The 15,442-nt window shown below is 41.0% G+C and overlaps 2 protein-coding genes across 5 annotated transcripts in view; one reads left to right on the top strand and one right to left on the bottom strand.

Annotated features, from left to right (window-relative positions):
- Window positions 1-7,581, bottom strand: part of dock1 (dedicator of cytokinesis 1) — a 184,064-nt gene extending 176,483 nt beyond the window's left edge. For all 4 annotated transcript variants that reach the window (XM_035533660.1, XM_035533661.1, XM_035533662.1 and 1 more), the window contains exon 1: window positions 7,011-7,581. In XM_035533660.1, coding sequence (XP_035389553.1) covers window positions 7,011-7,059 — 49 coding nt within the window. In that variant the 5' untranslated portion in view covers window positions 7,060-7,581. The remainder of the gene's footprint in view (window positions 1-7,010) is intronic.
- Window positions 7,582-10,513: 2,932 nt separating this feature from the next.
- c14h10orf90 (chromosome 14 C10orf90 homolog) overlaps window positions 10,514-15,442 on the top strand; it is a 13,673-nt gene continuing 8,744 nt past the window's right edge. Inside the window, exons 1-3 of the mRNA XM_027017498.2 lie at window positions 10,514-10,818; window positions 11,034-11,730; window positions 15,320-15,392. Coding sequence (XP_026873299.2) covers window positions 11,143-11,730; window positions 15,320-15,392 — 661 coding nt within the window. The 5' untranslated portion in view covers window positions 10,514-10,818; window positions 11,034-11,142. The remainder of the gene's footprint in view (window positions 10,819-11,033; window positions 11,731-15,319; window positions 15,393-15,442) is intronic.

Below are 15,442 nucleotides of genomic sequence, written 5' to 3'. Positions count from 1 at the left end.
TTATACTTACCCCACTTTTAACTGCTTGAAACCACTGAACAGAAAATGAGCGAGTCTTTTTAATGAGAGGAGTGAAAAACTGTTTGTTACTTTATCACAAACAGGACAGACACAGAAATCCAGAAAGAGAGCGGGTAAGAGAAGGAGAGATGTCCGCAACCAAGGCTGAGGATACGCATCATAAACAAACTAATCTCTGTCCGTGGTGCGTGTGTATGCGTGGTGTGCGTTTGTGGAAACAGAGCCATTGTCCTGCGTAAAGCTGTGGCTCCTGCCCTGCGGTTCAGAGGAACCGCAGGAAGCATCATTTCCTCAGATGGAAAGCCAAAGTGTAGCAAAGGGAGGGCCTGACACCCACCGCTGTATCCATCCCAACACACAGAGCACCATCCACAGCTCCAGCCCAGCGCACCCAGGGGAGGAGGGCTGAGCAAGAGGAGGGTGGAGAAGGGGAGGTGTGGAGGGGCACAGCAGACAAGCCAGGCAGGCTGCAAACTCAGACAGAGCTTCCTTCTGACTCACTCTCTCCACAGAGAGCACAGAAGACATTTCATGTGGTCTCCTACTTGGGAAACCAGGCCTGCTGAATTCAGACGTGCTAAATTTCTCTGCTCACTTCCATCGCCAGCCGAGCGAGTGGGAGACGGCTGCTGTTCTTCGCCAGGCTTTAGTAAGCATTTCCTGTAACGGTGATCTGAATCTCAGATCTGATCTCAAGCAAGCTTCAATACAGCTTTAAACACACAGCGACACACAGAATCCTTCTTCTGAAGTACTTTGTTCATCTTGAGAATCAGTAAGTGGGGTGGGGGGGCCAACCTTCCTTCCTAACTCGCTTAACAATCCCTCTCTCCACAACAGAACAGTATCTACAAGGCAATGCTCTGGTTCCCAAACAAAGGGAATTTGAATTAATTTGTCACACATTGGGGAGAAAGCGGGAAAACAATGTGCACTGCCCCAGGCTCTGGATCAGGTTTCACACGTGCTTTGTATGCAGACAACAAGCACAGACATCAACCCCTACCACTCTTTTGATCTGCTGGTTTGTTACATCACAACACAGTGGAATGACGGCACAGACGGTAAATCAGACACACTTCATATTTCAGGATCTACAAAAGGTCAGACCTGTATGGAAGACAGATTTTAAAAACTGTGACTAATTTGACCGCTCTAACTGTCTTTATAAGAAAATGAAGGAAAAAAACCATTTACAATAAGCATTGTCCTACAGCAGTGGCTCTTTATCCCAGCGCTTTAGTCTCAACTAACTTCTGGATGTTTGTGTATGCCTAGCACTACTCCTCTACATAAATGAACAGCAAAAATGTTGTTTACATATACATACATACATACATACATACATACATACATTTTATATATATATATATATATATATATATTACAGTTCTAGGAGGTAAAACCGGTTTATGCAAGAAAAAGAAAAAGATGTTTATCATAACGTTTGATTCCTGTGTATATCAGATCTTTTTCTCCGCGTTTCTCTGCTGCCATAGCAACAACTGGCAATGCAGACAGATATGCCATTACTGCAAAGGCCATTAGCATTAAAAATGCCTCATCACTGAAAACAACAAATCCTTAATTCTTTAAGTAAGGAATGGCTTGAAGGTGTTGAAATCAAAACAACTGGTTTCCCCAGTGTGCTGATCTCTTGTAAAAATACAAGAAACAGCTCCTACAGTAATACATGGGGGGGGGGGGGGGTGATAACTGACCCTTTTATTATTTTAGTGGCTGAGTTAATATAACTGTACATGGAGCACGTGTAGAGCAGTCGCAGGCTACACAAGCCCAGCCGGAGAAGTGAGCTCAGTCCGTCCCGTGCCTGGGGCAGATACAAGCGCCCCGTCCCCGTGACGCAGCAGGGAGGCATGCACAGCACGCACGCCTAATGGTGCGATCCGACCGGGCATCGGCGAGTTCAGCTCGCTCGGTTCACCTCCGGGCAGCCAGCTTCGGAACGCACAGCTTTTCAAAAACAACAACAACTCCCACCAAAAGCAAAAAAAAAAACCACATGGAAGAAGAAAAAGAAAAAAAAAAAAGATTTTAGTGGATGCCTACGTCTCAGGCGGGAGGAAGTAGCCGAGAGGAGACTTCAGTTCAAACGCTGCCCCTCAGACCCTGAAAACTGTTACAGCAGAGGTTTATTTTTACATCAATTACCCAAAAAATCATTTAAAAAGTGACAGAGGGCGCCGAAGTAATCAGGACCCCGTCACGGTTATTACACAATCGCCTGATCAGTATTATTCCAGCAGCCTGAGACGATGTGCTCTGACTGCCGTTGTTTTCCATAGTAATACGATTTCAAACGCATCAAACAGAATATGAAATTGTTGCATTCATTATAACAAATCTGTTGGGACAAAACAAACTGAGCACACGTTCATGTGCTTCTTTATTTCAGTATGCCGAAAGGAATAGCCTTTTACACTGGAATTTCGAGGCGAACATGGCAAACAAGTAATGAAAACGTATGTACGTGATTTAGTGGAGTTCAAGCTGCAAGCCAAAATGATAATGCACTTGTATTTCTGCCTCAATCCTAGTTGAAAATCCCGGCTTCAGCGACTGCTAACTGTTTTGCGGAGAATAAACTCTAGCGTCTCTTCCATTAGTTTTTCTGCGCTGTTATGCGGAAAATTAACTCAAGCGTCTTTTCCATTAATTACTTAAATCACTTTTTGCGATGAAACCATTTTGCTTCTGAGTGCACGTACAAACTTCCTGAGGTCGTTGGCACGTCATTTTAATGATGGCCATTTGTTTATTTTTGATTTACGGTTCACTTTGATAATGCAGTTTATTTGGCAATTATAAGCATACGAATTTTCATTTATAGATTCCCAAGTTCACTGTTAAATTAACGTTCATCATCATAAGGTGTGTGTGTGTGTGTGTGTGTGTTATAGTATTTACAGACACACAGACATACTATAATAATGGAATAAAAAAAACAATTATATCTTTAATCTCAATATTTGTAGGATAGCTAATTGTCAGCTAAAGGCCTAGTCATGCATTCCCCAACCAGCTTATTGGGTAACAAGAGGAGTGAGGAGGACATGTTCAGCTGTGGGGGGGCCACAGATGAAAGGAGTGGAAAGATACTCTTGTCCTGCATGACCCAAAACCTGTGGCACCTAAGGTGCCAAAGTCGCACACAAAGAAAGGAAACAGGATAACAGAGTCGACTCAGACAGGCCTCACCTCCCTCCCCCTCCCCCTCTCTCTCTCTTCCTCTCTCTCTCTCTCACACACACACACACACACACACACCCACACACTGAACTAAGCAAACTGTTGATGCTATTTTAGATGCAACAGGAAAAAGAATCATTTGTGAGACAGGTCACAGACATCATGTGAGACAGCTCAACTCGGTGTGTAAAAGGGTTTTAAATAAATCGTAAACAGAAACTTTTAAAAGTATGTTTACATAGATGCTGATTTGTTGGCACACACCCTAATTAATGTATTAATTAATTAATTAAATTACAGTATCAACAAAATTTGTACTGTGTTTGCTGCTTTGTATCCAAAGATTGATATTGCATTTTGAGGCAATACAAACTAACAATTTTATCAAAAAATGTCATAATGGCCTTTTTTCTAAAATAAAATGTCTCCTACTAAGAATGTCACTTTAAATCTGGCAACACTGCCAATGCATGACAACTTTAGGACATCCTATTCTCGTTTTACAAAGCTCAATTCAATCAGCATACAAATTAAAACCATAGATACAAATAATATTCATGGAATATCAGGTCAAAACATAACTAGGTCTAATTATAGGCACCAAACAGCCCAAGGGTATAATTTGACTTGGGTTGTCATTTATATAGCCAAAACATGAAACATTTGTTTTGTATTTACTTAACAGTAAAAACCATAACTATGATGAAAATAAAACCTTTCAAATCCACTTTTCTGAGGAATTTGTGGATACCATTTTCACTATTTTCTGATGAATTTTCTTACACTGTCAGAATTGATCACATTGTCATTATAAACTGAAATAAATAGTTCCTGTGAAGAAAAATAAGAAATAAAATAAAGCATCTAATTAGCACAGCTATGTGCGACTAACTTAACTCTAAGCAAAAAGATTGTTGATTGTTGTAGAGGGTTCAGGGGGAATTCAGAGGGAAGAGCCTACATTTTTGGGAAGGCGCTGGACACAAAAGGGATAAGACGCACTGGTGGAAGAAACAAACACAAACAAGAAGACTCGAGTGAGCAGATGGTAGCACCCGGAAATGCATTTTAATCAATGTTTTTAAGACATCAAAAGGTGATGTTCCTGTCAAGCCATGCTGTGACTAATCATGAAAGTGTGAAACAATAGCAAGACTAGCAGAGAAAAACTTTACATCACCTGAGGAAATGCAAGGCCATAATGTTTAAATAATGCAAAAAAACAGTAGATATGAAGACACAAATATGATGCAAAAATTAGAAAACAATGTTGCATGATTTTTATAATTCAGTAATTTCATCATTAATTAAGAAAGCTCAAGCAGTCGACAACCTCTGTCAAACATATTCTACACATCCGAACACCTTCTGGAAATAAACAGCAAATCATGTCATGTTTTTCCACACACTCACTGGGAATGTATTTAGAAAACTCTAAATTCCAAAAGACAGCAGATTATAGGTCCCCTGGGAAAAATTTACAGGATTACAACCCCTAATGCTCACGCCTCTCTATAACGAGCACTTCCTGAATACCTGCACCCTTAGACACACATGCTCTGGCAAGACTGCTGGGAAACAAGTTGCAATTAACCCTCATAGTTCCTCTTCCTTCTACAGTGTTCACATGTTTGTACTAATCTTCTTACACGTATGAGCAGGTTAATCAAGGACATAAAAATAATGGAACATAAATGTCTAAAGAGACACCTTAAAATCATGTGTCTCATGAAAAACAAGGTTTCAACCATTTGTTATGCACAGTACAGAAGAAGAGCAGAAATATACTCAGTAAAACCTTGCAAGCACCTAAACACCATCTTACCCAACCTGTCATGTAACCAAAATGATTTTCTCTCAAGACAGATAAGAAAGAAGTATATTTTCTCCAACAACACTTACTATTTAAAATTAAACCTGCAAGAGCATTTATGTAAAAATGACCATTTTCCAAAAGGGAATTAGTGACATCTATAAAGATCATTTGTTATTGCCTTGTAGGCCTGTTATGACTATATGAAAGTGGTTACAACACTTCAGTAAGACACACAGTTAAGGAGACAGTCCCTTGTCTTCTTTAACAAGTAAAGATGTTTTTTTAATAATTGCCAGCCTCTTCTGTCTCATCAATGCAAATCCCAAAAAAAGTCCCTCATCACATCTAACACCTACTACACAGAAATGCCCACGAGCACATACACACACACACAAACACACTTTGTTCTGTCCCCCATTTCTAATCAGTATGGAAAATGGGCAGATAGAGATTCCCAGCATTGCCTCAAATTCATGCATACATCCATGTGTGTGTGCGCACACGAGTGTTTCTGTTCAAGTTATTCTAAACTGAGTAAGAACCAGAAAAGGAAGCATGCGGAGAAACGCAGTTAATACACAAACAGAGGAGCTTCATCATAAAAACAATTCCAAACAGTAACATTCAATAATTAATCTGTCACAGATGTGCAAATGGTTGTTTTTATTTGTGTATCCATTTTCATCAATAAGAAAGTGTGATTGATGTATAGATAATTAGCCCACAAGATGCACAGGCTTTCACACTCATTTACACAGCAGAATCCATTTGTACACACAGCCTTGTGGTTAGCATTGCTTGGTATTTCAAAAGGGCACAATATGCCACACCTTCCCACTCTGAAATATTGTGGTCTAGTTTTCATCACTCGTGACTCATCAAACTACCCACTTCACAACTCAGTCCAGTAAAACCCCTGCTCCCCTGCAAGATGAAAATAATGTAACCAGACAAAATCACTAATCATCTTTCTGCCCTTTAGACCCAAGTCAAAATATACTGGCAGTGACATTCTATAGCCTTTTCCCAGAAAATTCGTTGAGACTTAAACATTGTGGTTCACAAACAGACATTTAGAACACACATGCAGAAATCTGGTTGTAATACCACTAGGACGTTAGAGCTAAACGAAAATATTAGTTATTAACCCTTAGATAAAATTAATGAACTTCTAAAAGTTTCTAAACACTTTTTGGAAGGTCATCAGGACTTCCAGGGGGAAAGCGAAATGACCAGATTCCAGCATTTCTACGGCGCAATTTAAACGTGTAAGAACACGAACACTTTCCGCGCGGCGGAATTTCCGGCCACTGAAACAGTCCTTCAGAAACCTTCCCAGCGCGTTTCCAACGCAAAAAAAAAAAAAACACAAAAAAACTATTGTATAAACAAGTCCCGCTGTAACACCTTTGCTGCTGTAAACGCAACTGTGTTACTGAACAGTGTATCATAATAAAAGTAACAAGTTATAACAAATAGCAACACATTGTGCAGGGCAATTACAAACTACAGGAACGCAATTTTGTAACAAAAGTTTTTTTCCCAACCTTGCTACAAATGTACGAACTGTGGCGGAAACTGAAGAATAGTTCGCTATGAGCGGGTCAAGTTCTAATCAGTGCTCTGCTAGTCCCGTTCAGGCCCTCCACACAGGAAACGGTAACGACTAGGCGCGCCTGTGTCGATTCCCAACGTACTCTTCTCCCACAAAGACTCGGGCTGGTTTGCATGCATTCAAACATGCCAAACACTTTCCAAACAAGCGCGCACGGATTTACAGCGAGGTGAGCGATGTCTACTGGATAACTCATCACAGCGGGAAGGCCTTCAACGAAAAAAAACAAAACAAAAACCGAGTCGCTTCAGGGAAAGTGGAAACGCGACCTGTGAGAGTACACTTTTATAATCACCATTCCTCGTAAACTTCTGCAGTCGCATGCAACGTTATCCACCGTTTACTCACCAACACCATACTTCTCCTTTTTCGTGGGAACCCAGCGCGACATTCTCATTTAAGGAAAAAAAAATCGGAAGAACAGTGCGTAATTGTCTTGGCGGTTCCTAGTATGCATCCACGGTTTTCGCCGGACTTTTTTTGTTGTTTTCACTGTTGGTGTGGAGAGATACATGTAGCCGCCATTTTCCACCACTAACTGCTAGCGCCACAAGGGGGTAGAGCGAGCGCGAGTCAAACTTTTAGTCATGTGGTCATCGAGCGTCAGCGCGCCCGAGTCCGACGGTGCTGTGCTGAGGCTGGGCCGTTCAAAATGTCGTTCCCTTCGGTTTACGAAACACTTAATCAAAAAAAATAATAATAATACTGAACCAGGTCGTTACGATATACTGTTATGCTTAGCTCGAGTCGGGGCAAAGCAGACTGGGACCCTGACTCTGAAAAGATGAGCTGGACTAGAGGCGGAGAAAGGCACCGATCATTGTTCTGGCATATTCCAACCATTCGGGGCCCTTTTCCTGATGCTCCGAGGCTGCCTCGAGTCAAAGCAGGAGACTGTCAAGTGTAATAAAGCTTACCAAGAATATATTATGTGTTTTATCAATGATGTGTATTTTTCTTTTTTACTGGTATGTCATGTTTGATAATATCAGATGGGTTAGACCGTATTAGCTGGTTAATTGTCTTGCATACTCTTCAGATTATATTCCGCGATGAAAGGGCTCTTACTGGACGTGCTTTTAACCCTGCCCAGCGAACAGGAAGATCATTAATATTCAGCAGTATTTTTCGTGCTTTGAGAGGTCTCCCGCAAATAGTTAATGACCATTACACCAAAACGTCAAATTAAGAGCAGCCAAAACACACACACACACACACACGCAAGGCTAGTCACATCTCTGCTTTCCGGAGAATAGTGGAAGGAACATCCCTGCCGTGCTGATGCCAGGCAGTTTCAGTAGTATGTCTGAAGCATAGCCAAATGCTTGTGCCCAGTCAGACAGGAGCACTATGTCCTGAATTCAATATTGCTTAGATGCATTATTTGGTACATTAAGTAGCAGCAGGGAACAGGGCACAGCTGGGATCTGAATCCTGGTAAACCATGCTTCAGATGCTGTTGGGAATTGGACTAGGGACTTTAGGATGGATAATGAAGTGAGCAAAAAAAGTATTTCTTTATTAATGTATAAGATATTAAAATTAGTAAACAGTTTAAATAAAACAAGTGCAAGCATCCTTTACAGTTAATTAAATATATGTATTTCTTTTTATTACATAGTTTTATGTGCAAAAAAGAAAATGAAATTATTTATTTGTTTGTTTGTTGAATTTGCATAGTGTCTTTCTTGTACCCAAGGTTACTGCACAGGAGAAGAATATAGAAAAATGTGTTGACAGCCGTGTCATTGTTTATTAGTCTGTTTATTAGTCTGTTTATTAGTAAAATGGCAGTAGTTTCGAAAACTGGTTCACAGCACAGTCTAACACTATGTGCCCCCTCCCCCATTACCAAGGATAAACAAATAATCAGTCAGTGGAGTGTGTCTGTTTTACTGTAAAGTATTTCAGTCCAGGAGAGAACCCAACCTTAGCCCAAAAGGCTCCACAGGGTCATCTTTAGTGTCATCTTCTTGGGTTGGTGTGAGATCAGGCTTAATCTAGGTAGCTTCCGAGACATTGTGTACCTGCTTTTTACAAAAGAAAAACATATCTAATCAAATTCACATACAGACATGTACACATACATGATGAGAGATCTTTGGAAACTGAGAACAGATGTCGACCTGAGCCTGGTGCTCCTCGAAGCGTGGCCCAGCATCAGAGACCACTACACACACCAGCCACCTACACTCAATGCTCACCTACTACAGATTAATGAATCTCCCTTGTCAGTTTCCTCTAATGACAATGTGGGGATATCATTTCCTCCAGCAGTCTGTACAAACCCACTGTCTACTGGAATGCATGACAGCATGCACTCCAATCAGCAGAGGGCAGTGTTAGTCTTATTTCTCCAATAGCCACCCAGCTCCCTTCCCACCCTCTGGGGTTGACAGGAAGTCTGCTTACTAGATATGTTGTGTGTTGGACTCTGTGGGTTATTCTCAGTTACTGCATTTCTATTTTTAAGTTAAACGAAAAAAACAAACAAAGTTTGTTATGGTTACGGAAGAAAAGCAATAACAGTGACTCTTGTCACTGCCTTGAGAGATTGGTTATTTGCTTTACTTCCACATTGACTTGAAACTTGTAGCCTCTTTATTACTGCTGGGCAAGTGTTTAAATTCTAAACACTCCTTGAAAGTTGAAAAATGCAGGAAATTGTATGTGTGTGTGTGTGTGTGTGTGTGTGTGTGTGTGTGTGTGTGTGTGTGTGTTTTTAATGGCTAATGTAAAGTATGGTGCACTTGGACCATTGCAGAAACGTGGAGTCAAACTGCCAGGGCCAAGTGCACAGCAGCAGTAGGAGGACAGTCATTAGAATGTGCAAATGGCTCTCATTCCCCAAGTTATGAGTCACTGATCCACTCATTGATTTAAATATATATACTTTTTAATAATTTTTGTTCATACATAAGGCTAATGAATAGATTTGATTTGTGAGTCTGTTGTGCAGGGCTAAAGGTTAGTCAGGAGTAGGGCAGCAATGTGTACCTGGAGGAAGTTCGGGTCATGGGCTGTGCTCAAAAACAACACCAGAACATTAGTATCTACAGACCTTCAGTGCAAAACAACCCTGCTTTGCAGAATGTTTTCCTCAAGGCTAAGAATATTTTAGTGGGTGACATTCGTTAGAGCGAGTCTTAAGAAACATCATGTGGGCAATGCTGACATCAACCTGAACAATCTGTTCCTCTCATTCCCAGCTAATGGCTCTCTTCAGCTTTGTGTGTCCAAAATCACACAGCCAGCACACAGTCCTGAGCCATGAGCTCTGGGTTCATGAATCACTCTTTCCTAACTTTGCTTGAAAGAAGTAACTTTTCTAAGCATTCTTTATTTACATTTTTTATATACTTATTTTTGTTTGGTCAAAATACAAGTGCAGGGGTCTCCTATAGATATGACACTTTGGAGAAGCCTCAATAGAATTGATAAATTTTGAGGAATTATTTGAGGGTTTTCCGATCAATATTATGATTGTGGTTTAAGTTGTAATTATTTGCACAAATTTAAGCTCCAGGTGTGTATTTGTGGTCCACATGGTATCAAACAGCTATCAAGCATAATTACTAACATATTTCGTTCCTACGTGACAAGTTTCTGATGAAATGAAACAGTTGTTGCTGTGGTTTATTTACACAGTATTAGTAAAAGTGTGTTTGCATGATATGTAGAGATGCTCAGATGCCACTGTTATGTTCTAAACAGAATTCTAATAAAGTGGCGTTTCTGTAACACTAATGTGACCTCACCCCACGCATCCCTCTCTGTGCATATATCAGTAATCATAACAAGAATGTCAAGTGCAGTCAAGGAAAGGAACATAAAACACACACACACACACACACACAAATGTTCTGCCTGTGGTATATGTTCATGTTTTCTGTGGGTCTTTTGTTCATTCAGTGAGACATGCACAGTCATATTCATGCTTGACTGGAGACAGCACCACCAGCAGCTCTTCAGAGAAAGAGAAAGAGAGAGGGGGAGAAAGAAAGGAAAAGAGAGGGGGGGAGAGAAAGAACGGAAAAAGGAAAAGTGAGAGGACACTTCTTACCAGTTCCGCTAAGAGGGAGTTAGGGCTATGAGATGCTTCCACTCTACAGTGCTTCAGGTTGCTCTGTTCCATCTGGGACTATAAGACTTGCAGGTAAACAAAGTTCTTTTCATAATACCAGCTGCTCTTGCATATGTTCATTATTTGATTCACTCACTTTTTTAAATGTAAAATTGTAAGTATACCTTACTTCATGCCACTGTCTGATGCACTTGCATGATACATTTACAATTTTTTCTGTGTTAAAGAGGATGACTCAAATATCTCTTATTAAATTTTCTTAATACTTCTCTTTCTTTGCTTCTCAGACTCCAGGGCCTTTGTTAAGACTAAAGCTTGGATATTTTATGTTCTGGTCGATTTCTGGGACAAGTATTGAGAAGGGGTTTAATTCTCACAGTGCGTGAAAGGGTCACTATGGATGTGAAATCTGAGAGTTGGCGACAGCTACCCGAGCACAGTGGTCAAACCAGAGAGGGGTGCACGTCTCTGCATGCCTCCCCAGCATGGAGGAGATCTGGAGACAAGAGTTACTGGGAGAGCCTGGTGGCGCAGGTGTATGGGCCTCCTCGTGCAGCCTGTCCACAGAGCGAAGGTGAGCATACAGACAACTGGCTGGTAGCTCTTGAGCAACCCCAGGCTCACCCCACTCAACCACAACTCCCTGCATTTGCCAAGCAAACCGCACCCATGCCTGCCCTCCTCAACGTGACCGGCACTGAATCCTCACATCACCTGGACTATCCAAACAGCCACTGCAGGGAGAGGCTTCCAAGCCTCACCCCCAGGTTGGGAGAGAGCACTCTGGGAAGCCTGGAATCACTGGAGTCCCAGTCTGGACTGGAGAGCAGAGAGAAAGCTCAGATTAAGCCAGGGCCCAGCACGCAGAAGGCCAAACTCTGCTGCCTTGCTCCCGTCCAGATGGCCTGGCTGCCTCTACAGAGACGTGTGGTGATGAACGACAGCTCTAACCATGCCTGTGGCCATGACAATAGCACCAACCAGGTAAGCACATCAACCACACCATAGGAGAGGAGTGTACAGTGACGCTTTGTATAGAAAAGGGGCAGAGTGAAATGACTGTATGGCTGACTGCCTTCTCAGTTTTGTTACAAAGCACTATAAGGAATGGTTATGTTTAAAGCTATGAAACAGGGGTAGTGCTCTCAGCCTGGTAGAGGAGTTCTCCTCCTTCTTTTCTGTTTATGTGCTCCATCCTCATGACAAAATAACCTCTGCTTCTTGACCACAGGGAGAACCGTTCAAAATAAATCATTCTCTGCCTGTGGCAGGTTTGATTTACTGCTACCTCTCTATCAGAGCAGAGACGAAAGTGAGAGAGAGAGTATGAGCGGATGCTGGCTACAGCAAAAGATAAATAAAAATAAAACCATGGAGACTGTGTGTACGAGTAATCAAGTCCATCAGGTAAACATGCTAATCCAGCAAGCATCTGGGATAAAAGATCTTAGTCAGAAATGCAAGGCCGTTCTGCACAGGTAGGGGAGTGATGAAGATCGCCTGTGCAGGTAGCAGAGGGATTAGGCACACAGGTGATCTGGACCAAGCACCCGTGCACAGGAATTACTGAGCTGTTTACTTACAGGATCTCACATGTGCTTAAATACAACTACAGATGCAGAGTTTTTTCCAGCCCTGAAGGCAAGTTTTGTTTTGCAAACAATGCATTTTGCCTCCAAAATGTAGAGATACCCTACTATCCATAATGCAGAGATTCTTATCGACTGGTGCCCTCGACCGAAGCGAAGAATACAACAGTGCAGAAGCTCATCTTCAGAGAACGGCTGAAACCAATCATCATAAACAGCATTATCACACATTAGCATCAGAGTGCAAAACACAGCAGCAAATGCATTTTACAAAAACACCATAACAATACAGATTTTAGTATAATTTCAAATCCACTACAGCATCTATAAACGGCTCTCCACTTGACCTTGAGTCATGCTGGACGAGACAGTTTCATCTCTCTAAGATCATTAACAGGAATGACAAGAACCAACAACAAATGGTAGAAAAGCTGAACCCCTCACAGCAGACAAGCCCAGAATTCCCTTCCACTCAGAAATGTAAAGAAGGTTTTTCAGATCAGATCAAATCAGAAACATTAGCATAAAATCAGAAACCACTGATATTTATAAGTGATAAGACAATACTGTCACCATCGCCACCTAAAAGCAACAAGTTTACTGTCACAATTTATTACACTTGACCTTAAAACACTTAACGAAACAGTTTGGCATCTTGAAACATCTGTATGTCTCTTGATACTTTGCTGGCTGACTTTCTCAAAAAATCATTGATCTATATAGCAGCTAGCCTGCTGCAAGTAGTGAATATCCTGTTACGCATATCCCGAAATGACTACAAACAAATGCTATTTTTACTACAAACAAATGCCACTTTTGAAAAAGAAAATTCTGGATAATTATGTACTTAACAGCTACATCCCTGTCTCAAGTCTTCCATTTATAAGACAGCTACATTAGAAAGTTAACTGTTTTTTTATGTAAATGATTCTTGACAAATTCCAGTTGGGTTTTTGGACACCACCATAGTACCGAGACTGCCCCATAAATGTACACCTAGATACAGACTGGCAAAATATCAGACCTGGTATTGTCAGAGCTTAGTGCCACATGTGATACTGTAGATCGCAGAGTAATTCTAGACAGGTTGGAAAATTGGGTAGCACTATCAGGAACTGTGGGTTGGGTCTTATTTAGAAGGCTGGAGATACTTTGTCAGGATCAGCAGTAATGAATCTGATAAGATAGGAGCTTGTGACATGCAAGATCCCCCAGAGTTCAGTTCTCTAAACATTCTTATTCAATGTATATATTCTCCTATTATGCTAAATTCTCAACACAACAGAATTTCCTATCACAGTTATGCAGATGACACACTTGGCTTTCTCACTGATTACTGCCAAGTAGACAAACTCTGTTTATGAGCGCATAATTAACTGGATGAGACAATTTCCCCCAGTTGAATAAAGACAAAATAGAAGTTCGTGACATTTGGCAACAGAGAGGAGCAACTCAAAAATAATTCACACCTTGAATAGGGAGCTAAAAACTAAAGACCTAATCAGAAACCATGGTGTTCTAATAGACTCAGATCTCTCATTTATTAGCCACATCCAATCAATCACCAAAACAGCTTTCCATCATCTTACACTAATTTCTAGTTAGGTATAATATTTATTTTATAGCACTATTAGTCTATAAATCACTGAATATAGCCAAAAAGTATAAACCCAGTAGGGCTCTTAGCTTCTTGAAGACAGGCCAGCTTGTAGAGCCCAGAATTCAAACAAAACATAGTGAACATAGTGAACTACACAAAACTGGAACCAGCTGGACCCCAGGAGCCTGAAATGGATCATGAGGCGGCCCAAGTGCCGCAGGGCAAGGAGCAACATGCACGGACCTCTCGACGAGACACAGAGAAACAATAAACGTTATGGCTCTCACAAAACGATAAACACGCACAGAAACAGAAACACAAAGTATAAACGGGAGCATTAACACGTGCGCTGACGCCTACAACAACCACCAATCCACGCCACACACACGGGTTTCTATATATACATACACACAAACATGACGTGAACAGTTCAGGTGTGATCACAGGGGGCGTGGTCACAGACAAGGAGGCAGTCGAAGTGAAAACGGTCAACAATAAACTCCCAGTGCACGTGGCGGGCCGTATCCATGTAATCAGTGGGAAGGGGAGCGTACTGTGACATATCATTCCTAAAATCCAGATAAAAACATTTCTATTATAGTTGTTGCACTACATCTGGCAGTACATTATTCTATTAATTTATTATTATACTTTACTATTTTAATGGATTTTCCTCTTTAAATATTTTATTCAATTTTTCTTTTCAATCTGAACCAATTGTATTTAAATGTATTGTTATATTTTCTATTTAAATGTTGTTTTATGTAACTTATTTCATGTTGCAAAAACCTTCCTGAGGTGATAGATCTCGAGATGTGAAAAGCTTTATAGTTTTTGTTCTATTTTACTACATCTGTGTAAATCACTTTGAATTACATTTGTATCTGAAGAGTGGTATACAAATACACCTGCTTTGCATTCCTATATGTAGCAGATGTTGAAATGCCCTCTGTGTTTTGCATGTTTATAGCTTATAAAATAATCACAGCACTGTTCCTTATTTCATTATCATTTCCTATGATTTGTTCAGAAGTAGTGCTCCTTCACACTGTTTTACACTCAGAGGCCACACTAATTTGGTCTGTAGCCAAGAGCATCTGGTAAAAAGTGAACACTTTCGGAAGAATCAGTCCGAATACTTGTTACTCATCACCCCACTAGAGTGTGTGTTTAAACATATAAATGCAGAAGCTTGGTGGCCATGTGGATAACCAACTGGAAGGTTGCGGTATGGGTTTGATTCCCATCTCTGCCATTTTGGCGCTGCTAAGCCCTTGATCAAGACCCTTAACCCTTTCAGCTCCAGGGGTGCTGTACTATAATAAATAAATAAATGTGTTCCCTCTGGCCTGGATCATCTTCTTGACTCACTGTTCTCATGCAGGTGAAGCAGAAGCCTCCCATCACTCCAGTGCTGAGCAGCAGTTCTGTGAAAGCGAATGGATCAGGACCAGGTAGTAAGTACTAATGCCTGTAACATATATGAAGCCAGGAAAAATGGCTTTTA

The sequence above is a fragment of the Electrophorus electricus genome, chromosome 14, assembly GCF_013358815.1.
Source record: "Electrophorus electricus isolate fEleEle1 chromosome 14, fEleEle1.pri, whole genome shotgun sequence".
In the NCBI taxonomy this organism is placed as follows: Eukaryota; Metazoa; Chordata; class Actinopteri; order Gymnotiformes; family Gymnotidae; genus Electrophorus; species Electrophorus electricus.
This window is presented reverse-complemented; position numbering and strand designations above follow the sequence as displayed.